The sequence below is a fragment of the Anolis carolinensis genome, chromosome 1, assembly GCF_035594765.1.
Source record: "Anolis carolinensis isolate JA03-04 chromosome 1, rAnoCar3.1.pri, whole genome shotgun sequence".
Taxonomy (NCBI): domain Eukaryota; kingdom Metazoa; phylum Chordata; class Lepidosauria; order Squamata; family Dactyloidae; genus Anolis; species Anolis carolinensis.
In genome coordinates this window covers 290,371,520-290,397,397 of record NC_085841.1, presented here as the reverse complement: position 1 = coordinate 290,397,397, position 25,878 = coordinate 290,371,520, and the positions used below count along the sequence as shown (strand labels likewise).

General features: G+C 38.6%; 1 protein-coding gene and 1 non-coding gene across 5 annotated transcripts in view; one reads left to right on the top strand and one right to left on the bottom strand.

The window, feature by feature from the left end:
* Positions 1-10,457: 10,457 nt before the first annotated feature.
* The window catches only part of ano1 (anoctamin 1), a 147,904-nt gene continuing 132,483 nt past the window's right edge, over positions 10,458-25,878 (bottom strand). For all 4 annotated transcript variants that reach the window (XM_062967824.1, XM_062967825.1, XM_062967827.1 and 1 more), the window contains 3 exons: positions 24,234-24,412; positions 19,253-19,358; positions 10,458-17,688 (listed from right to left, as the gene is read on the bottom strand). In XM_062967824.1, coding sequence (XP_062823894.1) covers positions 17,428-17,688; positions 19,253-19,358; positions 24,234-24,412 — 546 coding nt within the window. In that variant the 3' untranslated portion in view covers positions 10,458-17,427. The remainder of the gene's footprint in view (positions 17,689-19,252; positions 19,359-24,233; positions 24,413-25,878) is intronic.
* Positions 13,698-13,784, top strand: mir5440 (microRNA mir-5440). The gene has a single exon (NR_130040.1). It is a non-coding gene; the product is annotated as a microRNA mir-5440 (primary transcript).

Below are 25,878 nucleotides of genomic sequence, written 5' to 3'. Positions count from 1 at the left end.
GGGCAAACTTTGGCCCTCCAGGTGTTTTGGACTTCAACTCCCACAATTCCTAACAGCCTCAGGCCCCTTCCTTTTCTTTCTTTTTTGCTTAAGTGGCTGAGGGGGAAAAGCAAAGGGCCTGAGGATGTTAGGAATTGTGGGTGCTGAAGTCCAAAACACCTGGAGGGCTGAAGTTTGTCTATGCCTGAGCTAGAACATCCCCATCAGATAGTTGCCCTGCCTTTCTTTGAAGACATCCAGAGAGGGGGCCCCACCACATCTCTAGGCAACTGGTTCCATTGGTGATCCATTCTCACTTTAAATACGTTCTTTCTAGTGTTCAGCAGGAATTTATCCTTCTGTAACTCAGGCCCCTTCTACACTGCCATATAATCCAGATAATCTGGATTTTATTTGGTGTGTCAATGGGGCCTCAGAGATGCACGTGCTTTCCTGTGTAGGGATAGACAGCAAGGTGGTCTTCAGGTTGCTAGAATGCCCTTTGTCCGCTCTAGACTCCTTTGTATGCTGCCATTCCTTTTGACTAGATAGACTAATAGTTTCCATCTTCTTATCAAATTTCTCTCTTTCTTCTTCTGCAGAGAGGTCATCTTGTCTTTGTTTTGTGAGCAGTTGGCAGGCAGAGCTTCTTGCCTTTTCAGCCTAGCTAGTCAATCAGAAACTACTCTGCCATTGTATCTCTGTTTCTCTTAATAAAGATCACCTTTCTTACTTTAAACAAGAAAGCGGTTTTAGTGCGATTATATCCCAGGGAAAGCAAGCTCAATAACCAGTCTGGGATTCTGAAAGGGCTGCATTTGAAGAAATGCACATTGTGGAAAATGAGACTGCTAATCAAAACATTAAGAAGAGCAATTCTGTAGCAAACCAAAGGGGAATGCAATCCAGGATTGTGCCTTATCTATGGGTAGTCTATAGGTTATCTATGGGAAGCCCACCAAGAGGACATGGCAGTTGCGGCGTCCAGTGCAGAGCAAACTTTTTTCCTTTGGGGCCGCATTGTGGGCTCGACTGAGAGGGCCTGGCCAAAAGAGAGGGTGGCCGGGCATGTGCTGGGTGGGACGGGCCCGGGAAGGAGGGGGCCTGTGAGAGGGGAGTGGGAGGGGGTGGGGCAGGGCCCGGGTCATGCTCTTGTTGTTCTCCTGGCATAAGGATGGGGCTGTTCTCCCCATCCTTTTGCTGGGAGGAAACAAGACATGTGGAGATGCCCTGATCCTCCTCTCCATGTCTTTGGGCTGTCTTCTTGGCATTATGCTGAGAGGAGGATGAGACAGGCGATGGCCGAGAGTGCTTCGGGGGGCTCTCAGCTGCTGTGTGCCTTCCTCGGGCCGTCCTCCCAGCATAAGGATACATGGGCAACCGTGTCCATATGCTGAGATGACAGGGAAAATGAGGAGGGCCTCTGGCCCAGGGGACCGCATCTAGCCCCTGGACCTCAGTTTGCCCATGTCTGCTCCAGTGGATCAATTCAGTTTCACTTTCAGTGATTAAATATATTATTTATTTATTGAGGTAATGCTAAAGGGTCAAATAATGTTGCACTTCCCAGTTGGTTCTTCAATAAAAGAAAATGGCTATGGGAATTTTTGGTTTTTTCCTCTCAGGACTGGACTATGATACTTTAGCCCAGGCATGGACAAACTTGGGTCCTCCAGGTGTTTTGGACTTTAGCTCTCACAATTCCTAACTGCCTGTAGGCTGTTAGGAATTGTGGGAGTTTAAGTCCAAAACACCTGCAGATCCGAAGTTTGCCCATGCCAGGTTTAGCCAGTTCCAGTGCAGATATTAAAAGATTTGAAATGAACAAATAGCAAGAACAACTTGGAAGACCTTGGGAAAGTCGCCGCTTCCTCCTTCTGCTGCTGCTGCTGCTGCTGCTGCTGCTCCGTCTCCTCCTCCTCCTCCTCATAACTATAGTCCTCCTTTGTTTTAAAACAGATAGTCAAATCCCCTTCGATTTCAGGGTACTACATTTTGAAACCATAAGACTTTTGCTGGAATCCACATGGAAGATTTAAAAGCTGAGATAAAAAAGAAGAAATTTAATAACGGAATTTAAGAAAAGTGAAGCTAGTGAAAGATTTTGGTGGGATGGATGAGAAACAAGGTTTTCAAAACTTTTTATTAGTCATTTCAATCAAAAGGCTGTGCCAGAAGAATTAAGATGAAAATGTCATCAGCTTTTATGCAAATGCTCCCCTGGCCGCCTCCAAGACCTGGGGTTCCAGGCTCGACGATGAATCCAGGAGAACCCCCAAGCTGTGAACCTGTGTCTTCAGGGGGAGTGTAACCCCACCCAACACAGGCTGTAACCCTATGTCCTGTTCCGCCTTTCGACTGACCAGGAGAACCTCTGTCTTGTCTGGATTCAGTTTTAATTTGTTCGCCTCATCCAGTCAATCACAGCTGCCAAGCACCAGTTCAGGACCTGAACAACCTCCTTAGTAACAGGTGGAAATGAGTGATAGAGTTGAACATCCTTTGTGTATAGACAACATCGAACTCCAAAACTCCTGATGATCTCTCCCAACAGCTTCATGTAAATGTTAAACAACATGGGGGATAGTACTGAACCCTTCACATATTTAAAACAAAATTGATGTAGTGATTTAATGTAGGGAATGGGATGAATAGGATTGTTCTGGTCCTTGGTTATGCACTTCTTGAATAAATTGAGAAAGCAGAGAGGATTCAGCAAAATTTGTTTCAGGCTACAGTACACCTCCTCCTTATTTACTTTCATAAATATGTTGTTGAAGGCTTTCATGACTGGAATCACTGGGTTGCTGTGAGTTTTCTGGCTTGTATGGCCATGTTCCAGAAGCATTATCTCCTGACGTTTCTCCTACATCTATGGCAGGCATCCTCAGAGGTTGTGATGTTTGTTGGAAACTAGGCAAGTGGGGCTTATATATTTGTGGAATGTTCAGGGTGGGAGAAAGAACTCTTGTCTGTTTGAGGCAAGTGTGAATAATACTTTCATGAAGTTGTATCTGCTGAAATCCAGTAGGGGGAGCTCAAAGAATGAGAAGTTGCTGGAAAAACAGACCCTTCTGTCTTCAGAATAGCTCTAGAAAACCGGGCAAACTTTTATGTTCTCACCTGAGTAATATATATATACAGTATATATTGCATAGTGTCTATTTATCTATAAAACTGATAATCTCTAGTCATGCTACTCAAAGAAATGGTATGTGAACCAGTGCCAGCCTGTAAGTCACTGGTTGTTTAAGAATTTCAAATAAATAAAGAAGGAAACAGCTGTAACCAAGGGGCGGAAATATGGTACCAGCCCATGGCATGCTCTTGAGGTGTGGGTGGTGGGGTGATAAAGCTGTCAGTCAACCACATCTGATACACTTGTAGCCCTGCTATAATCTATATAAATATTTTTCTGTGCAGGAAATGAAATGCTTGAAAATTATGCTATGGAGTCAGTTGTTTCCACTACTTTACAGAGGCCTGAGCCCCCCTTAAGATTAGGTTAGAGGAGTGAGTCTTCCCTGTAATCAGCCAGGAAGGATCAGGATGATCAAGATTCTTGTGTAGTTGAGCCTTTTGAGGAATTATGAATCAGAAGTGTCCTAGGTTTTAATCAACTTTTAGTGGCTAATATTTCCTCTTGATGTATTAATTTTATACTTTGAACAGTTTTATGACATTACATTTAATATTTTGTCATCATTTCCATAGTACTCACATTGTTGGAAGCATGAGGTTGTATTATTATAATTGCTATTATTAATAATAATTACAATTTAATGTTATGTTACTATGTAGTAAAGAAACTATGTAGCAAGTACTCAAAATTGATAATGATCCACCTGCCAATTTTGGGGACCTTGCCCCCAGCACACTAAAGGCATTCTCCATCAGAAGAGTTGTTCAGGGCAAAAGAACCATATTAATTGTCTATCAACCATTAGCACCTGGGCAGAAGTCTGCGGGCCCTTCCAGACAGGCCCCATATCACAGGATCTGATCCTAGGTTTTTTGTTTATCCCAGAATATCTGGCAGTGCAGACTCATATAATCTAGTTTAAATCAGAAAACCTGGGATCAGATCATATACATTAGAATATGTAGATTTTGTGTTAATACAGTAGAGTCTCGCTTATCCAACATAAACGGGCCAGCAGAATGTTGGATAAGCGAATATGTTGGAAAATAAGGAGAGATTAAGGAAAAGCCTATTAAACATCAAATTAGGTTATGATTTTACAAAGGAAGCACCAAAACATCATGTTATACAACAAATTTGACAGAAAAAGTGGTTCAATACACAGTAATGCTATGCACTGTATTTCCGAATTTAGCACCAAAATATCACGATGTATTGAAAACATTGACTACAAAAATGCGTTGGATAATCCAGAACGTTGGATAAGCGAGTGTTGGATAAGTGAGACTCTACTGTACTTTATTTTTGGTGATGGGCATGTAGCCACTCTACTGCAGATCATATGTAAATAATCTTCATATTAGATTACATACATCGTTTTATAAGGAAGAGTTTTCCTTGAGAGGAAAATTAAGATGTGATGAAACTATGATGCTAGGAGCTCCTCTATACCTAATAGGCAATGCTGTGGTTTTACCTTTGATAATTACTTTTAAAGGCTGTAATCTAGAATCAAGGAGCACAGGCAATCCTCGAGTTACAAACATCAGACTTAGAAATGATTCATAGTTAAGAATGGGGGTGAGACAACAGGAAGTGAGAGAAACCTATTCCTAGGAAAAAAAATTAACTCCTGTAAAAGTTATCATGGGGGAAAGGTGTCTCCACTGAAGCTTTAGCACCAATCCTTGTTTCTACAAAAAGCCATTTTTCTCTATTTCTATTAAAGCTGCAGAAGTTCGAGTTGAACTTTGGATCAATTCTTGTCCAGTTGTTTTGTGTATGATTGTTGAGATGGAAGGAAGCTCAATCCAATGTTAGTGCTTTCTAGAATATATTCCTGAAATCAATGGAACTAAAGGTCATTGTGAAGGATAAGTTCCATTCATTTCAATGGGTTTACTTTAGGTAGAGTTATAACTGGATTTATGCAAGCCTAGTGCTCTATCCATCACTGTCCTGTCACTGTGTAGATACATTCCTAATAATAGCAGGTACCCACAGAGTCTCCCTTTCTCCCTCCTTTGCCATGAGTCATACTTCACCCTTCCCAGGAAATGGGAAGGGTTGAACTCTGTTAACTATTCTACAAGAAAGGGAGTTGCTTGGCATGTTTGCAGGGTGGATATTATCTTCAGTCCTTTCTGTACAGGATATGACAAGGCTGGTTACTCATACTGATTCAGAAATAATGGTTAAAAAGCAATTCCTTTTTCAGAGCATACTTACTGTTAAACTTTCTCTTAAAAGGGGGGATGGGAATATTTTTTCTATTTTGCCATCAATCCCAAATGACACACTGAAATCCAGATGTAAGCAGCAATGGCTGTGTTCACGACTTCTCTTGCAAGCATATGTTTCAAAGAACCAGAAAGGCATCTGTTCATGTCAACAGCATGATCAACCATAGTTATAACTGGAAACATTGATGTACATCTAGCATAGGAAAAAAATACTTCTTTCAACTGCAACATTCAATATCAGACAGCTATAATAGCCACTGGCCATCTCAGCTGGGTGACGCAGAGAGATGCAGTCCAAAAATATAACTTTTCCAAGTTGTGTGGAAAACCTAAGGAAATCAGCAACACATGAAAAAGCAGCAATTGGTTATCCAAACAAGTGCTATTTCATTTCTTTATTCCATTTATACCCATCTTCTAAGAACATTCTCTTTCAGCTGTATAAATGGTTCTCCATTATCATATCCTGACTGGAGTTGACTGAGAGGTAGAGTTTGACTTGTGTACTTCATAACTACACTGTGTAGAAATTTTTAATCCCTAGACCCATCTTCCAACAACGATATGCCCATGCAGGACAAAACATGTTACTTGTAGCTGGCTATATTGCTATTCACAGTTGGGTTGCTTGCCCCAATTTTAACTTGTCCAAGATTACTTGCTAAAATCCTCCCATTTCATGATTTTTGATGATTCTTTAGCCAGACCCAAACATTTTCTCTGTATCTTTTTCAAAGGTGAGTTATCTGGAAAGCATCTGTGGAAAGTTGTGAGCATTTATTTATTAATATATGTATTACATTTATATTTTATATTTCTGCCAAAAAATGGCACAAGAGTTAGTTTTAATAGAATTCCAATCAAACAAATAGAATCGAAACTAGTTAACAGACTGAAAATAGATAGGAAAAAGAAGTAATACTACAGCAAAGAACTAGTTAAATTTGCTTGAATGCAACAGCAAATAACATGGATGCTAAAACATGGATGTTCTGCTATGCATTTGATAAGACAATCCCCCATAACCTGGCTCCTATTAAGCTTTGAAATCTGTCCTGGCACTTTACTGTTGTTCTCCACCCCAAGGTCATTTTCCCACCCGGTTTTGTCCACCTCATGCACTTTATTCTGACTCAGGCACTTCATTCATCAGTCCTAATCTATAATGAGTTGCGACAGTCCACCCATGCCTAGGATTCGACCTTTCATAGACTCACTGACAATTGGTTAAGATTGTTTTATGCCTTTAAGTTGTTTTAAATTGTTTGATTATCCTGTTTTGTATGATGATGTATGTGTTTTAATCTGATTATTTTATGATGTTTTGATGTTGATTGTACTCGTCCCCATGCATGCCACTCCAAGTCCCCTTGGGGAGATGGAAGCGGGATACAAACATAAAGTTATCATCATCATCATCATCATCATCAATAGTGCACCAAATAAAATAGTTATTGCCTATTGGCAACAACATGAGCCAAGTGACTAGTCTAACATTTCTTGTCAGAGAGGTAAAGAGTGTGGGAGTGGACACAGAGAAAACCACTTCTTCGGTCCCCAACATTATGGGCTTTCAGAAAAAGTAGTTCAATATGCAGTAATGCTATGTAGTAATTACTGTATTTACGAATTTAGCACCAAAATATCATAATGTATTGAAAACATTGACTACAAAAATGCGTTGGATAATCCAGAATGTTGGATAAGTGAGACTCTACTGTACCTGCTTATCAGTGCTTTGTTTGATTCTCTGAAAACTTGCCCAGTGAATTGTACTTTTGGCTACAGAATGAAACTGGGGCAGAAGTGCTGGCCCTCTTTGTAATTTTGATAATACCATTTTGTATAAAGAAACCTTAAAGGTGATTGTGCTATAGGGATGGCTCTTTAGATGTTGGACTCTAAGTCACATTGGGGCTGATGGAAACTGGAATCCAACAATATCAAGTTCCATAGGTTTCCTACCCATGGTCCACCTGCCCAAGGTATTGAAAGCCCTGCTTACTTAAACATGATTATTATCCATGGATGGTTTTCCAAAGTTGTAGAATGCTGCCTTGCACAAAGGTCCAGCTGCTGAACCATTCAGCTCAGCAATGTCTACAGGAGTATACTGAGCAGAAATTATTAGCAATGCTAGCGAGCATAGCCAATGGTGAGGAATGCTGGGAATGGAAATCCAAGATTTGAAGAGTCCCACCTGTTGACAATTCTAGATGATTTCAGGGGTAAACATTTCTGTCTTGCATGATAATGTTGGTAATGTACGTGGGACCTTTTGCATGCAAAGTATTATGTGTTCTATAACTTATCTATGGTGCTTTCGCTCAGCCTTTCATCATTTCCAAATCATGGAAGATCCATCCAGGAAGAGCAGGTGTTTTATGTTCATAACTCACCAGATTTGAATTCGTTCTGTGCTTTGTCTTCAGTTGAAACACATATACCATTCCACTATGTGAAGATAGTAATGGTTCTGTGCCAGATGATCAAAATAATCTTTAAATACATTTCCACCTACATAAGATGCTTCTGAATATGCATGGAACAGCAGTGCACTCATGTGTATCAATGTTAAAGTACCATATGTGCATTACATGTGGTTTGCCCTTTTTTGTATCAGTGTATCTGGACTTAGACTAGTGGTGCAACATAGAGGTTATTATTAACAATAAATGGCTAAACTGATCTGAAACTGACTACTGAGCTATCACAGGAGAAAGTTCATTATGGCTATCTGAAACTTAATACTGGGACTCTGTTTTTTTAAAATCTTTTTATTTAAATACAAATTGTTAAATCTGATATAGGAAGTATAAATCCATCATCATTACTATAGGAAGGCTCTAGAGCAGTGGTTTTCAACCTGTGGGCCCCCAGGTATTTTGGCCTTCAACTCTCAGAAATCCCAACCAGATGTTAGGATTTCTGGGGGTTGAAGGCCAAAATATTTGGGGAACCAAAGGTTGAGAACCACTGCTTTAGAGAATCATTTTAATTCTGATCAGATCAGGATAAATTCTACTGTTCCTTTTCTATTCATAACAGAATCGTTTCCCCCTTGGATTGTTTTCAGTCGGATTATTCCAATTGCTACTAATGAAATGACATTATACAGTTGCTACATCTTTTCCACCTTAATGTGTTTTTTGGTGATAACAAAAAAGATGGCACAAATGATGGGAAAATACAAGAAAAGTACAAGTGCAAGATTCCTTCAGTTGAGACAAATACATTGGGAGTATTTTTACTGTAATTTTTGAGTTTTAAAATAAATATCCAAATAACATTTGGTTAACCCAGATTATTTCTTTGCAGTTCTTTGCACCATCTGCAACATTCTGTTCCAACTCAAGTGGGTTTTTTTAAACTCTGAGATACATCAGAACAAAAAAGTTCTTATTTTATATTCTTTTTTTTAAAAAAATTGAATTGTAGTGCATCAGTGAAATGACACTCTTGCACTATAGCAGCATTATTTATTTATTTATTTATTTATATCCCGCTTTTTTCCCATGGGTGGGATTCAAAGCGATGTACAATGGTTAAAAGTGGCAAAAAGATAAATTATGCTAAAAAATTCAACAAAAAAAATCATATAACCAAATAAACAGATTACACACTACATAAACCATATATAACAAATTAATAAATTAAGGCATTATACCAGTGGTTCTCAACCTGGGATCCCCAGATGTTTTTGGCCTTCAATTCTCAAGAATCCTAACAGCTGGTAAATTTGCTGGGATTTCTGGGAGTTGTAGGCCAGAAACATCTGGGGACCCCAGGTTGAGAACCACTGCATCATACCATCAAACATTCCTTGACTCTTGGGCCACAGAGGTTATCAATTAAAACATTTTAGCTAGAATCCTAAAGACTCAATTTCCTTTAGACTGTGTAAAAGCATTGCCAGGTCCAAAATAGCATTCAGAAAATGTCCATTACCTGTAATTGTCTGATCATTGCCTATTATTGATCTTCAGAAAAGGCCTGGTTCCACAAAAAGGTTTTAATTTGTGAACGAAAATCCAGCAAAGAGAGAATCTATCACACCTCTTTAGGAAGGGAGTTCCAGAGCCACGGGGCCACCACCGAGAAGGTCCTATCTCATGTTCTCACCAACCGCACTTGTGTTGGCGGTGGGACCGAGAGAAGGGCCTCTCTTGATGATCTCAGGACTCATGTGGTCTTGTAGGAGGAGATGCAGTCCCTCAAGTAGGCAGGGCACAAACTGTTTAGGGCTTTATAGGCTAAAGCTAGCACCTTAAATTGTACCCATAAACAAACTGGAAGCCAGTGTAGCTGCTTCAGGAGCAGGGTAGTTCTTTCCCTATATCCTGCTCCTGTAAGTAGTCTAGCAGCTGACCTTTGTAACAGCTGAAGTTTCTTCTGGGGCAGTCCCACATAGAGCATGTTACAGTAATCTAGTTTGGATGTGACTAAGGCATGTACTACTATGGCCAGATTGGGCTTTTCAAAGTATGGGTGCAGCTGGTGCATACGCTTTAACTATGCAAAGACCCTCCAGGCCACTGCTGACTCTTGGGCCTCCAGGGTCAGTGCTGAGTCCAGGAGGGGACAATGTACAGCCACAGTACTCAATGCATAAATGCAATGCATAACACTTCTGTGTGCGTAACTCTGCTTCGGAAACTGTCAGCAGAATATGTCTATTGCACTATGGCAAATAATTTGCATAGTTTATGTTCCTAACAGAATGCCAGATGCAAAAAATTACTATAAACAGCTCCCCAGAAGAACAGAACAAGCAGACGAGGTGGCAAAACCCAAAGAGTTATATTGAACTAATGCTTTTTGAGATCAACCTGGAGAGTTCATCATCTGGACATCCTGCAAAAATCAGGGGGCTGCACCGTGAAATTTTCACCTCAAAGCATTCAAGATAGGATAGGAACATAGAAATAATATTGCTTACAATTCCAAAATACAGAGACATAATTCTCTAAGGATACTCAAACTGAACACATACAGTTAGTTGCAACTGACTTATATAACTGAAGTCCAACAATGCTGGTTTCTTCTCTCTTTAGATGCAAATGGGTGAAGGTATAGAAAGAAATAATCAACAAAACCTTTAAAAAGCTTTATACGCATTTACTTTCCTTTTAAAAAACGTTCCATGAAAAAGTGCATTATATAATTTTCTATACAGCAATACTGCATGATGTACAAGCTTTTAAAAAACTATTACAAAAGAAACTATAAAACAAGCATAAGCATTTTTTGTTATTTAATGATCTCAGAAAATCATAAACATTTCTTATTTATAGGAATGTCAGTATTAGGATGTTTTCAAAAATGTAATTTCAGTTTCCACCCTTTACATTTCAGAATGTATTTCTAAATTGGGTTATCCATCCACTTACAGAACTGAAATTTCAACAAGCATTAGAGAAATCATTTTCCGTGAGTGTATAGGATGTTCATCATGTTTTCTAGTGAAAAAATTGAGTGATAATAGCTGAGTATACATTTTACACAAATGTAAACTTTCTATGGAAAGCAATAGTAAGATGAAAATAATAAAGGATGTAAATTTCTCTTGTATAAATAAGAGGCTGGTACTTTGAAACTTTTGCATGCTATGCCTGCTTTCTTCATACTTATGCCAATTCAATGAACATGAACATAGGCTGAATCTACACTGCAATATAATCCAGTTTGAATTACATTATATTGTCAGTGTAGACCTATATAACGCATTTCAGTGCAGTTCAAACTACGTTATATGGATCAGCACTGACCATATAATGCAGGTGAAGAAGTAATGCAGTTTGACACCACTTCAACTGCTATGGTTCGGTGTTATGGAATCATGAGAGTTGTAGTTTTACAATCCTTTAGTCTTCTCTGCCAAAGAATACTGGTGCTTCACCAAACTCCAATATCCAGGATTCCATAGCATTGAGCCGTGGCAATTATTAATGTCAAACTACATTAATTCTACAGTATAGATACACCCATAGAAACAAGTGGTCATCTTTAGTCACACTTTTAAATATGTATGTTGTTTTTAAACAGAGCTTGGATGTAGTGGGTTCCTCTATTTACAAGGACTTGGACCAGATGGTTCATAGCATGCTTTCTAATTCTATGATCTTCTGGTGCTACTGCTGCTTCTGAATGCTATGAATAATTCTAAGTTTGCCCTTGTAAACAGATAGTGGGTCGGGCTGGTTTGCCTCAGGATAAGTTCTCTCCTTTTTGCTCCTTAAAGAATGTATTTTTTCTTCCTCTAACACTGTTTTTTTCTTGCCCAGCTTCATGTCTCAGGAGTGCTAGTGGCTTTATCTTTGCTTTTGAGAGCTTTGTGGTTATCTCCCCAAATGTCCGTTTGCTGCTTTAATATCATTTCTTCTTTTTAACTTTAAGAATTGGTGCAAGAAAACAACTGGAGGTGGAACAGTGAAATGGTCTCATGACTGATAGAAGGATCATCCAAACAGCATTGTGTAAATCTGGCTACTACCAGTAGCCAGCAGTAGTTTACCTTTAGGAAGGAGAAAAGCATATAAATGCACCCATAATACAACAAGTGCATTTGGCATGTTCACTATTCAAATGTATGCACTCTAAACATATCATTTATATGTTGGGGGCTAATTCTCAACCATCTCCTTCAATGTTGTCAAGGTTCATCTGGATGGTGGCACATTCTTTCCCTGTTGTAAGGATCTCAGGATTGGGAGATTTTATTTTGGCCAATACTAGACTGTTTGTACTCTCTGGTCTACCTGACACAGATTGCTGTATAGAATAATTCAAAACATTTTTGAATTCAGTCCAGGATATTGTGCACTTGCAATATATATTAAACAACAGTAGGAAATATCCCAAATTTCATACCAATTTAAGGATGGCTATGTCACCTTCCACCCTGTTACAAAATATCTTTGGCTGGACAACATCTTCGTGTAATGTGTTATCAAATTCTTGAATATGTACATTCTTGTCCATGCATACAGGTTGGTTGAATGAGCCATAATCAGCTTGAACATGCAGGAGTGGTTCTGTTTTGTATACATTTCTTACTTTTGCAAAAACAGTTGTTAGGTCAAATAAAAATACATTTATTGTCCTATATTATTAAACGTAGGGAAGATTAACTAAAATTAGAATAAAAGTTAGTTAAGTATGGTTTTTAATTTTAAACAAGTGTTATTCCTGTAATTCAATATATACGAAACAATTATAAACAAAATAAGCCCTTTATTAAGAACAATCTTTGGTTAGATTGATATTTTAAACATGTTTGGATAATATTTTTAAACATAATTCACTTCCACATACAGAACATTTTTGGGATAAATCATCTTAAGAATAATAGAATTTATTGCATACTTCATATTGAAACAAATGTTACAAAACTATGCAGTGATTTTTATTCTAAATGATTTCGCAACAAAAGCATTTTATTGAAAGATAACAGTCTTTCACACTGGTTTTGTAAGTAACCATTGGGTGAGCTTGCAATATATATCCAGACATTGGCTGTTCTAAGTAAAATGAAAGTGAATTTGATTTCACTTACAATTAAAAATAAAAAAGTATTCCCAACGTATACAATGTATGAATAATGAATAATATGATATAACATTTGCAGTTTATAACTTGGCAGAACATTGTCTAAAAACATATCAGAAATGAATTTTGCACTGATTGAAGTAACAGACCTTTGTCGAGGTCACAGCTACAAGCTGTAGGTAAGATGGATTTGATCCTTATAAAAACATGCACAAATTGGGAGAGGTGTAGGGGGGGAAACTTTTCTACTGTGTATGGGCCAAGACTGGGGGGTTTGTTTCTATTTTCATCTTTATGTTTCCCAGCATGACTGGGCTATTATTCTGTACTACTGTGTTTTTGTAGCATTTAGTAACTCCTATCCTAAGCAGCAGGTCTGACACTAGATACAATTGGCAGAGGTGCTCTAGCTCTAAGTTTGTAATACTCCTTTTGTTCCTGGTTTTCCTCTGTTATTGGAAGGGATGTTGTCATATGCTTGGCTGTACTTGATCACCAGTGGCATTTGCTGCCAAGCATTTGGCAATAGCGGGAAGAGTATGGGATGGTTGCCTAGTAAACTGATTTTTTTTTGTTCTTTCCATCTCTATCCCAAGACCATATATATATGTTATCAAAAAAGAAAAGGGGCACTTCCAGACAGCGCCCAAATCTGTGCCAAATTCAGGCTTTCCTGGTGTGTGTGTGTATTTAGATGCCATCCCGATAACTGCCAGGATGGCATCCAGTCACACTGAACCCCCCCCCCCCCCCAACCACCCTTATTTTTTTTTAAAAACCGTACCCAGTTGCCATTACAGTGGTCCTTCACTCCTCCTGGCATGCCATTTCTACATGTCAGGAGGACTGAAGGACCACATTAATGGCAGTCGGGTAAGTTTTTTTAAATTTAAAGGATTGTTTTGAGGGGAGGGGTGGGTGTCATCCTACACTTTTGGGCTCCAGGAGCCCAAAAGGTGCAAGATGGTTGTGGGGACTCACTCCTAGGTAATTCCAGTTGGTCCTGGAACTACCTGGGGGTGAGTCCCCACAGGCCCAACACCCCATTAGACCCAGGTTTTCAGGAAGGCCCGGACCTAATGGGGTATATTCAGATCAAAACAGGGAAACCCTGGTTTGATCCGAATTAATTCTATTTTACTGGAAGTGTTTTTTGAACATTTCCAGTAAAACCAAGAGAGGTTTTGGTTTAATGACCTGTCTGGATGGGCCCAAGGTGTCTTGTCCCAACAACCCCTACCAATGACAGAGAAACAAACCATGTGGTAACACTTGGTCATTTTGGAATTCAAAGCTGGAGACGTACTAGTCTATGTTCAACAAACCCCAAACACAATCTTGACCTTTTGATAAACAAGGAAGCAAACCAAATATATTCAAATTTTTGGAATAATTATGTAACAAACTATAATATATTTATAGATGGGTATCATTTCCCACTATTTTTGGTATACTTTCCTTCCCTCTACATGGCTTATTGCTCCCCCTCCCCCGAACTGAATGTTTTCCACAACCTTTTTGCTGTTCATTGTTTACTCTTTTTCATATTCCTTTTCTTTATTTTCACCCACTGCTTTTTGAGATGATGCATATTACAAACTGTCATGATATATGATCAGGATCTTCACTACCTTTTGAAAGCAGGCTGAATGCCAATTTTATGCTTTTTGCTGTAGATATTTGAAAAGGACAGAGTAATACAAAACCTGGAAGAATTAGAAGTTCTTATGGGCCTTTCATTGCCATGTTTGGCAACAGCTGCTGTAAGCTCTTATCTGGAAGACAACTGTAAACAACTCTTAATTCTACTAAAATGTAAAGTATGCAAAGTTCATACAAATGGAATTACAAAAACAGATAATAACGCAAAAAAGAAAAGAAAGTAAGGGGAAGAAGACACAAGAGATTAGAGCTTTACTCTAGTTTTGCTTTTACCAAGATTGTGAAAGTGTCCCTGAAAAGGTGAGTGCAGAACCTAACTACCTACCTCCCTGCTATATCGTACCCTGAGCTTCCAAGCCTAGCATCCTGGTTCCAGCAAAGGCCAAACCTATGTACTCAAGAAGCCTACAAGGGTGTTCCCCAACTTTAAAAGGGAGCCCTATTTGCAAAATGACTTGATGCAGAGTGAGGCAGGAGACCCCATGAACCTTTTCCTTCTGAAGAGGATGCAAGGTTTCCATAGTTCTCAGGAAGGTCAGGGAAACTAGTCAACCCGCCTGGTTGGCTGGCAGGAAAAACCAGAGAAGCCAAAAGCAAAGGTTCTGCATCTTGGCTAGATTCCAGAGCTCCCCTCACCAGTTGACTTGGGAAATTCATCCCTGCCCTATCTTCATTTTCTTTTTCCTGTTCAGGTTCTTGTGGCTTTGTGTTGTGGCATAGTTTAATCTTTACTGACTTTTAAATCTTTGTTTGGATGGTCTTAGGACGGGCTCCTGATATAGGGAAGAAAGATGTGCTTGTCAAACCCAATTGGAGGTCCACTGATGGGATCTTGGGGAAGAGAACAGGGTGATATGGTTGTTTTCCAACCCTAGGTGGCAAGAGAATCACACAGTGGCTTCTGCTCACATGAAATCCCATGCCTGTCATTTCAGGGATCTGTCTAGCAGACAGGCTGGGGGCATTGGTTGCCACAGCTAGCAAGCAGTCTGGGTGATTGGTTTCCATTGGTTGGCAGGCAGGTTGACTAACATCTGATTCCAAACCTGTGCTAATGCCAAGTCTCGTCAGCTGTACTCAATAAATGCTGTAGCCTGTTTTTCCCCAACTAATGCTATTTCTGTCATTATGTTGAGCCTCAACTGCTGCTAAGTCTGCAGGTGGTGCATAAAACTACAGCCCTCACATCTTGTATAACTCAAACACTCAAGATTCAAAGTTATTCTCTCTCACTTGCAGAATCTGAAAGTGTTACGTTTTTGGATTACAAGTCCAAGAATCCTACAGAAAAGAGCCATCAGTCAGGTTGTGGGATTCTGTAGTCCAAAAAAGTAAAATTTCCTACAACTTAGGTGTTTATTTGATTATCATAGGCAATAGACACTGCTAGAGCGATATGTAGTTTTGTTGAAGCCTGTTTAAGAATAAACTCAGCTAGTGGCTACCACTGCATCTTTCAATAAGGAGTTCAATTTGTTCATAATATCTTTTGTGGGAATTTTCCTTTTTTTATGTTTTGAACCTATTCAGTTCATTTCTAAAGTGTGTGCCTGAATTCAAGCACAATGAGAGATGGAGCATTTTCTCCTCTCTATTCATTGCTGTTCATAATTATTACAGACCTCATATTGTATCCTAGTAAAAGCAAACATTCCAAATGCTCATCGGGTTTTCTGATGGAACTGGGTTGCTACACTGTAATTGTTGAGCTAAAAGTAGCTGTCAGCCACAATGGTGTTCTGGTAATGAAATTCTAATAATTGCATGATGATTGGAAGAATGCAATTGTGGAGCATACTGAGCAGGGATGACATGTGAACACAATGGCTTGGGGAACACATTTACTCAGTGTATTCCTTCACCAACAAGGTTTGTGGTGGGCAGTGCAGTTTGCTTGTAGATGTCTGCGTGTGCTCTTTAATTCTGGGCAGTTTTTTAAAAGGCCCTTCAGTGCTTGGGGAAATTGTGCTGTTGCTAATATTCCTTCTTGTCCTCTGGACCCCCTCTGGAATGTGCACCGGATACTCTAGATTACTAAACTAAATGCTGTTCCACCAATTCTTAGTTCTTCCAGGTAAGAGAAAATGAAAGATATTCAAGTGATCAACTCTCAGTAATGCTGGGATGAAGGTAACAATGCTGCTAGTTGGACCATTTTGGTCATTAGAGCGAGTTAAGTGCAGTTGATATGAAAAGTTCTACTAAACTAAGAGCTCCAAATGAAAAATAAAGCATTCTTGCAACATCTTTTGCTTCAGAGAAAACACAGTGGATTCAGCATACAGACAAAGAAAACCCCAGAAGACTTCTGCTTGCAAAAATATAAAAAACAACAACAGCAGGTGCAAGCCCAGAGTTTTCCTGTCTAGTCTTGCAAGGAAGCATTCTGCAGTACACAGTTTGTATTTTTTTTTTGCATATTCTTAATCTCCCAAGAATGGAGAGTCCACAATTATTCCAATACTTGTCATCTAATTCTTATTTTCTGTCATTTTAAAAAATAAATAAGCTAAAATAAAATTCTCAGAGAAAATCCTATAGAACCCTACCTGCATTTTTAAGAAATAAAAACAGTGATATAAGCTAATCATGTAATATATAGATATTTCATACCGATATATATATATGTAAAAAAATCCCTGCATTACATTTTGTGCAAAAAAGAAAAAGTCTTGTCAGAAACAAAATATGGTCCTCCATTTGTCGTAAGAATGTTATTTCTCACATAGATATAAGCAAAATGGTTGCATATGCTTAAACATGCACCAGGTTGTCAAAGGATCAAGTCCTATTATTTAAGTAATGGCTTGTTTAGGAATGGAATGCTCCCAGCAGTAAGGACAGCTTTCTCTTCTACACATCAACATGACATGAATGACAGGAAGATACACTCCCTCTATGGCTCATGGATGATCTCGGGCTATGGCTATTACAGTTTTCACCTTTCCTTTTATCCTTGTCCCTCCAGGTTTCTAGCAAATGCAGCTTCCCCTGTTCTTCCTTCATGAAGACTTCCACCATCAGAACTTTCTCCTTATGAATTTGCTGGCTGATGTCTTTGGGAATGTCTGGGATAATCCAGTCCACAAAGTCACTCATAAACATTACTAAGTTCTGAAAAAGAAGAATCATTGAGAAAACGTTGGCAAAGTAAAAATTAAGGGCAAGAAGAACTAAACATGTTTGAACTCTCAATACAGAGCTAAGTGTGGCCATGCATGTGTTACATATAACCGATGGATTTTTTTAAAAAAATGTAAGCATGTATCTTAAACAGACATTTCTAAACATGTGAAAACCAAATTTTGGTAAACTATAGCTGTGCAAAATTAATGTGCAACTGATCTCTCTTTGCATAATGTACATAGTGAAAGATTTAAGGATTTTGAGAAAATCAGCTAATCACGGATTACATGCACTGATGGCAATGTGTACATAACTCTCTCTCATAGTCAATTTTTACAGAAAAAAATCATCAGAAAAAGTATATTGTGTGAAGAGTACAAATTAGTTTTCATCTATATTAATGGCACGAGGAGCTGATGCAGTCATTTAAATGCCCCCAACACAATAAATATTTCTTATCAGAGGGTAGATGGGTAGACAGGCAAGTTGGATAGCACCTTCCTGTCCGTTCTCTCTCTTTACATATCATCCTACTTTACTCAGCAATATGATGCTCTTTCAAGTATTCCAGGAAGTATGGCTAGTAATCACCCATACTGGTTTTGTTCATACTATAGAATTATTGCACTATGGTTTTACTTTAACTGCCATGGCTCCATCCAATAGAATCCTGGGATTTTCAGTTTACAGAGCAGGGTTTTGAATGTTTAGCCAGACATCTGTAGTGACTCGCAAAACTACAAACTATAGGCTGCTGTCATGGCAGTTAAAATAGAATCACAGTGCTATAATTGTGTAGTGTGAAGGGGTCAATATGATGGCTTACTGAGCAGCATGGCATGCTAGCTGCTCCAGCAGTATTACCAAAATCTGGTCCTCCAGAAGTTTTAGACTCCAGGTCTCAGAATCTCTGACTACTGGCCAAAGTGACTGGGAAGCATAGAGATGTACAATATATAATGTATTATGTTATGTTAGATGTTACCAGGAAGAACAAAGAAATTTACAGAGTGCCGGAAGTACAGTCAGCCCTCCACATTTGCTATAATCAGGATCTCCACAAAGTGAAAAATAGCAAATAAAACACACTATTTCTTACTTTGAAGAATACTTCTACAGGAATCCCTATGTCTTCCAGTGCAGTTCTATGGTCAACCGATGCCAGACGTGGACCACACAATTACATGGGATACAAATGCTTAAAGACATGTTTTCTCTAACTCCTCTACTACAATGCTATAGAAATTGACCATAGAGGACTGGAAGACCTAGAGATTCCTACAGACCACATATTAATTAGATCTACGACTAATCAAATCTGCAAAACTAAAATCCACAAATATGAAGGGCTGACTGTATGATATTCTCTTCTGTGGCAACCTTCGGAGTTCTTCACAATGTGTTCACCTGGTCTGAACAACAAACCTTTTAAAAACTCCTTCTGATTAGAATCGGATGTTTAGGACATTAGACTGCCCTGAATATGCCATTTCCCTTCTATTGATTTCACTTCAATCACCTTACATTACTATAGGTTTTGATTATGCTTTACCTGGAACACTATTACAAATGCTAATCTTGCTGCGAGCACAGCCCAGAAATCTTTTGCAATTTCATATTTATTTTCAGACCATGGAGGCTCTCTGTAATCTTTATATCTGAAAAGCAAGGCACAATAAAGAATAGGTTTCATTTGGTGAGAACCAGGACGATACATTAATATTAAAACCGATATTCACATTTAATATCAATAGCCATTTCTGCCTGGCTCCATAAATGAAGCGTAGATATTCTGCCAGAATGAATGGTTTCTATGAAATTTTTAAAAATAAACTTAAACACTTTTTATGCAGAAGAAAAGAAAAAGTCTAATAATAGCCAGACAGCTGGCATGCTGTGTCTACTGTTGTCATGTTGACAGTATTGTTTTGCTACTTTCTTGTGCCCTTGCCATATTCAGTTGTGGGGATATCCTTAGATATAAACTGTTAAAGACTCTCTGTATGAGTGTGTGGCACAATGTGTTCCTGAACAGAAAGGGCTTATTCATAAAAGCTAGCGATGGGCTGAAATTTAAAAAACAACGTTTATCTTTCAAGTCATGTATCTATGGACTGATCTGGTCTCCCTTTATAGGGAAAAAGAATAATTGTAAGAGTCTTTCAAAGAAGATTTGGATCTACTTCCAAATCTAAATGTAGCTTGGACATTAGAATAACTGATAAAATCTTATCAGTTATTCCCAACTACAGCAGATGTACCGAGGCTGGATCTAAACTGCCAAATACAGTAGAGTCTCACTAATCCAAGCCTCGCTTATCCAAGCCTCTGGATAATCCAAGCCATTTTTGTAGTCGATGTTTTCAATATATCATGATATTTTGGTGCTAAATTCGTAAATACAGTAATTACATCACTGCATATTGAACTACCTTTTCTGTCCAATTTGTTGTATAGCAGGATGTTTTGGTGCTTAATTTGTAAAATCATAACCTAATTTGACGTTTAATAGGCTTTTCCTTAATCCCTCCTTATTATCCAAGTTATTCGCTTATCCAAGCTTCTCCCGGCCCGTTTAGCTTGGATAAGTGAGACTCTACTGTAATATAGTTTAAACTGCATTATATGGTCAGTGTAGACCTACATAATGCAGTTCAATGCAGTTCAGACTGCATTATAAGGGTCTGCTCTGACCACATAATGCAGTTCAAACTGCATTATGTGGCAGGTAGATCCAGCCTGAGTCAATTATGCTGAACAGTGAGTCAACAAATTGATTCAATGGGTCTATTCAAGTTTGGACTAACTAGATTCAGGCCCAAGATTGTTTCCTAGCACTTCAAAACAAAAACAAAACAACTGTACTTTTTAAATAGACTCTTCATGGAAAACAAATAAATAGAAGAAGCAGTGAAACAAAATACCCGATAGTTCTAAAATTATCTTTTTTCTCTTTCCTATCTCAAAATTGAAGATCCAGTTTTGTAACATTGTTAGTGTGAGGCCAAATTGCACAATGAATGCCTACCAAAACCCTGTTCAGACATATATTCATGTGAACACAGGGCCAAGGGAATTCCTTACCCTATATTCACCATTACTTTCCTAATGTGAAAAGTGACATTTCTGAAGAGAAGAGGTTTCTGTGTGTATGGAAGCTTTCCATAAAAGTAAAATCCCTAGTTTCCCAATGATCTTTTCACATGGAGAGTCTCTATCCAAATGGGAATTATATTCCTCTTCAGATACCACACTTTCAATATAAGGAAGACATCACAGTGGAGTGTGGCATCTAGTGTTTCAAACCCCCAAGACTCCATAGGATACAGCTATGGCAGTTAAAGTGGAATCACAATGCCTAACTGTAGTGTGAAATTTCTTAGTTGTCCAACAAGGCTTAAGGTCTGTTATCTATATAGACTTGTCGAATGACAACGGTCTTCTGAATTGTTGCCTGTACCTATCAATGTGAACTAGGAAAACACTCAGCAGGACCTACTTTTTACCTGCATGCTGTTTTCTGCCCAATTGTTTCTCTCAGACACACAACAGAGCCTGCCTTCCTGTTTCCAGGATTCCTTTCATGCTATACAACTACCACACTATGATCTCAATTTAACTGCCATTGTTGCCTTCTACAAGATCCTGGGGGTTTCAGTTATGGCAGTGGTTCTCAACCTGTGGGTCCCCAGGTGTTTTGGCCTACACTCTCAGAAATCCCAGCCAGTTTAACAGCTCTTGGGATTTCTGGGAGTTGAAGGCCAAAACATCTGGGGACCCACAGGTTGAGAACCACTGAGTTCAGGGGAGAGGTGTCTAATGCCTTTCAAGATGACTAACCACAGGATGTTGCCATGACAATTAAATTGGTAATGTGAAAGGACCTCATTTCTAATAATTGAGAGTTCTGCAAGGAAAGGTTTTTGTAACTTCAACCACCCATTTAGAAAGTATGCTGGTATTTTTCTTGCCTCATTTAGTGAGTCTAAAAAAATATTTATTAAAGTAATAGAATAAGGTGGCTTGCTCTAGAATTCTTGGCTAAGGAAAGATTTGCTTGGAGTGTGAAGGGTGGAACAGTTATTATTTTCAAAATCTGCATAGAAAGATATGGTGGTGTGTGTTGGGAATATAATGTACTGGTGAAGTGTACTCATTCCTCCTTGTACACTGAAGCATGGATTGTAGTGAAACAGTTAGTTTACCTTCTCCTAAAAATAGTTGAGACCACAGAGAGAGAGAGAAGAAAAGGTAGAAGAAAGCACTTTTGTGAAATGAGGAAAGGGTACCACCTTTGATATAGAGCAGGGGTAGACAACTGAATGGGGATCAGGCCAATTCCCCCTGAGGCCTTCACCACAGGATTGTCCCTGTAATCTGTGTTTTCTGCTATAGATCTTTTAAAAGTTGTAACAGGACATGAAGGCACAACTCCTCTTGTCATTTTGAGAATGACTGCAAATGAGGGAGGAGGTATTTCCTCTACAAACCTTCTAAAATGGCAATAGGAAGTAAAAATTTATCTATTTCATCACTTTTTGGGGAGTGACCACAGAAGAAAGTAGATTTTGGAGGAATAAGTGGTTCTGGGCTGATTGTGGAGGGAGTACTATATTTTCATGTACAGTAGAGTCTCGTTTATCCAAAATAAATGTGCCGGCAGAATATTGGATAAGTGAAAATGTTGGATAATAAGGAGGGATTAAGGAAAAGCCTATTAAACATCGAATTACATTATGATTTTACAAATTAAGCACCAAAACATCATGTTTTACAACACATCAACAGAAAAAGCAGTTCAATACACAGTAATGTTAAGTAGTAATTACTGCATTTATGAATTTAGCACCCAAACATCACAATGTATTGAAAACATTGACTACAAAAACACTGACTGCTAAAAGGCAGACTGCATCGGATAATCCAGAATGTTGGATAAGCGAATGTTGGATAAGCGAGACTCTACTGTATTTGGAAACTTTCTGAATGACATTAAAGCAGAAATTGTCTGAAAATCATGCCTAAATACTTTGGGTGGGTTTTGTTTGTGTGGGAGGAGCTTCAGGAGTAAAAAAAAAAAAAAAAAGGTGGGGAGTCCAGAGGGTTGGGTTTGCACTTTGCTTACTCTGGCCTAGAGAGGACCTTTAGGGCACAACTTGGTTTTAACAAAAAAAGGATAACAGGAATTTAAATGGAAATTTCAGTTTGGCTTTAATATGAAGGAACTAAAATGTTCATTATCTTATCAGTTTAGATTTATAACAGGAATGGAAGAAAGTTATGCCATTTGTCCATCCGTTTATTTCAGCATATGTGAACTCTTACATTTGACACGCATGTTTCTTCCTGTTCAGCTACTAAGAGAACAAACCTAGCCTCAGATTCAGGAGTATGGATCCCCAAAATCCTGTATTTTAGACAAGAAGCAAATACAATTCCATATTTCATCTTCATGGGCCATTGGAAGGCAAAATGGACTGGATTTATTTAATAATCTTTTGAAGGAGCATTCTTTTTTTTTTTTTAAACACTGGTAATGGCCATAAAGCCAACTGGTATTTTGAGCATTTCAGAAGCCCATATACTAATGCTTGGTTAATTGGTGGAGCCCATTGTCATTAGCTTGTATTGCAAGCTTGAAAAGCTTGGGACAAAATTTCAGTAAAGATGATGAAGAAGAAATAACAGCAGAAGCAGCTTTTGTGGATAAGCAGATTGGTCTACAGATATGTTCAAGTGTCATAAAAATTGTATTTGGGGAGCGGAGGGGGTGTCTGCAGGTAATCACTGTTTAAAAATTGTGTCCCATAGTGTGTGGATGCTAATATTAGATGAGTTGTGAAGTAAGATAGTTTGGGACTGTTTAATAATCTTCCTGGTTTTTGTGTTTGAGGACTAAGTGAGCTGGCATTGTGATCCTGTTTGGAAGTTTAAGCAGTATCTTAAGGATAGGAGCTTTTTTGGAAGCTAGTGAAGCCTAGAAGCATGTTAAGGAAAGGAATCCCTGGCTGGGAGTTTAAGTCAGGAATGGGCAAAGTATAGTCAACTGGCTACACATGAACCAGTCTACCTCACCATGTTTCAAGAAATTAACTTTACCCCCATCCCTCCAGTATTTTAGCTCCCTCCTCCCAATTACTAAAAGTGATTAAAACAATCCAGAAAATACTGAAATAAAACTAACTCATAGGATGTATGAGTTTAAACATTTACAGGTTTTGAAAAAAAAAATTGGGTGGGCAAAGGCCAGCAAGATATGTGTGTGTACTAGCTCCTGGCCTTGGTGCAATTAAAGCAGAACTTAAAGCAAGAATGGAGACATGCTTGGTAAGGCTCAGAGCAGCAGAATTTGAAGATCATTTATGCATAAGTGGTGCAGAATGGGAGAAGGAAGAATGCAACAGTAATAAGTCTACACTGAAGTACACACAACTGAAAACCACTACATGGAAGCTAAAGAAGAAACATTTTGAGATGCATCAGTATCCCTAGGAATGGCCTAAAGTAAAAATGGTTTGAAGAAATTTATGTACCTGCATATTTGGTTGCCAAGCTCCATAGGTTCTTTTGGAGCTGTTCCTTCTTGAAAATCGCTGACATTAAAATAGGATAGTGTATGGTTCACGAAGCCATGCATGGTGCCACTCTCACTGTACATATACAGGTACACGAGGCGTGGAATGAAGTCAGATGTGAATGAGATCACAAATGCCTAAGCCACAAGAGTAAAGAATGAACACAATATTCAGGCAATGCTGGATTGATTACATAAGCAGATTGCGATGTCTCCTTCCCCACTGTGCGTACGGATCAATTTCTTCAGCCATATCATTGGGAGCTGGTTTAATGTAGAGGTAGTGTGTTCAAAATTGGCAGGTCCAGGTGTATTTTTATATTTCAACTCCCTAGATATATTTGACTCTCCTTATGCGAAGCAAAAATCCTGGAGGCTCCCTCTTCAATTTCTCTTAAGGTTTCAGTTAGTATTTGCTCTTCTAGAGCACCTCAACAACAGTGTTAATCTTCTCATGTGCCTGGTAGTTCTTCAGCACAAATTAGATTGATCATTCAATAGTTTTGATCATTATGTGTATTCGCTCAACCCAATTTATCTAGCCTTCTCTCTCCCTCCCCCTAGTTTTGGGATCATTATATCTGCAGGCCATTTGTTCTCATATTTTCCAGTTTTTTTCATATTTTATCCTACAGAATGATATCAAATAATTAAGAATAAGGCACTGAAATTGAGTGAAGAGATGATAACACATTGAAAATAAACAGAATCCCTTCAGAAAATGCGGGGATTAATTTTCTAATTGCGACATGCGACCTGTCTCCTGTTTTGGTCCCACATGTTTTGTTTTCACTGCTCATGAAATCATTCTACTTTCTCTTTGTTAATATGTACACAGGGAATCATTTTAAATCATCCTTAATCTATTGCTTGAGGCTGGTGATATAAACATTCCAGTTAGATGGTTCTGTCAAGAGCACCAATTCGTTCTAATTTTTCTTCATCTGTACCACATGCTTAATCATAATAGAGGAAGTCACAAAGGCTGAAGATGTGGTCTTTTTTTGGTTGCTTTTTGCCATTACAGTCAACCCTCCATGTTCATGGTTTCTGTTCCCACTGATTTAACTATTTATGGCTTGAATTTTTAAAATCCAATTCACTACATCACTAGCTAGAGTGGCATCTATCCACAGGAGGTCCTGGAACCAAAAGCCAGTGAATGAACACTAAGGGCCCCTCGTCCAATAAATATGAGTATTTGCTGATATGAGCAGGACAGGTACCGCTAGAAAATGGAGATTTGAAGGGACTGTAATATGTAACTGATAATTACTTTCTTTTCCCCGCAGGAATCCCATAGCATAGAGATGGTGATCTTCTGGGATTGTTGTGGGCCATATTCCCCCCTTTGATAATGCTATGGAGCTGCACCCAGTGCTGAATTTGTTAGAATGGTAGTACTAAACTTAGGGGGTATAGCAGCAACATAAGAACTTAAACTTCCTTTAAAAACATGTATGAAGAGGAGACAAGTTATTTTAAAGTAGAAACTAAGCATACATCCAGGTTAATTAAAAAGACTAAGAAGTCCCAAATTGTGCTCCTGATCTTTAAAATTTTATTGTAGAAATCTCTACTTATTTTGTTAATCACAGAATATT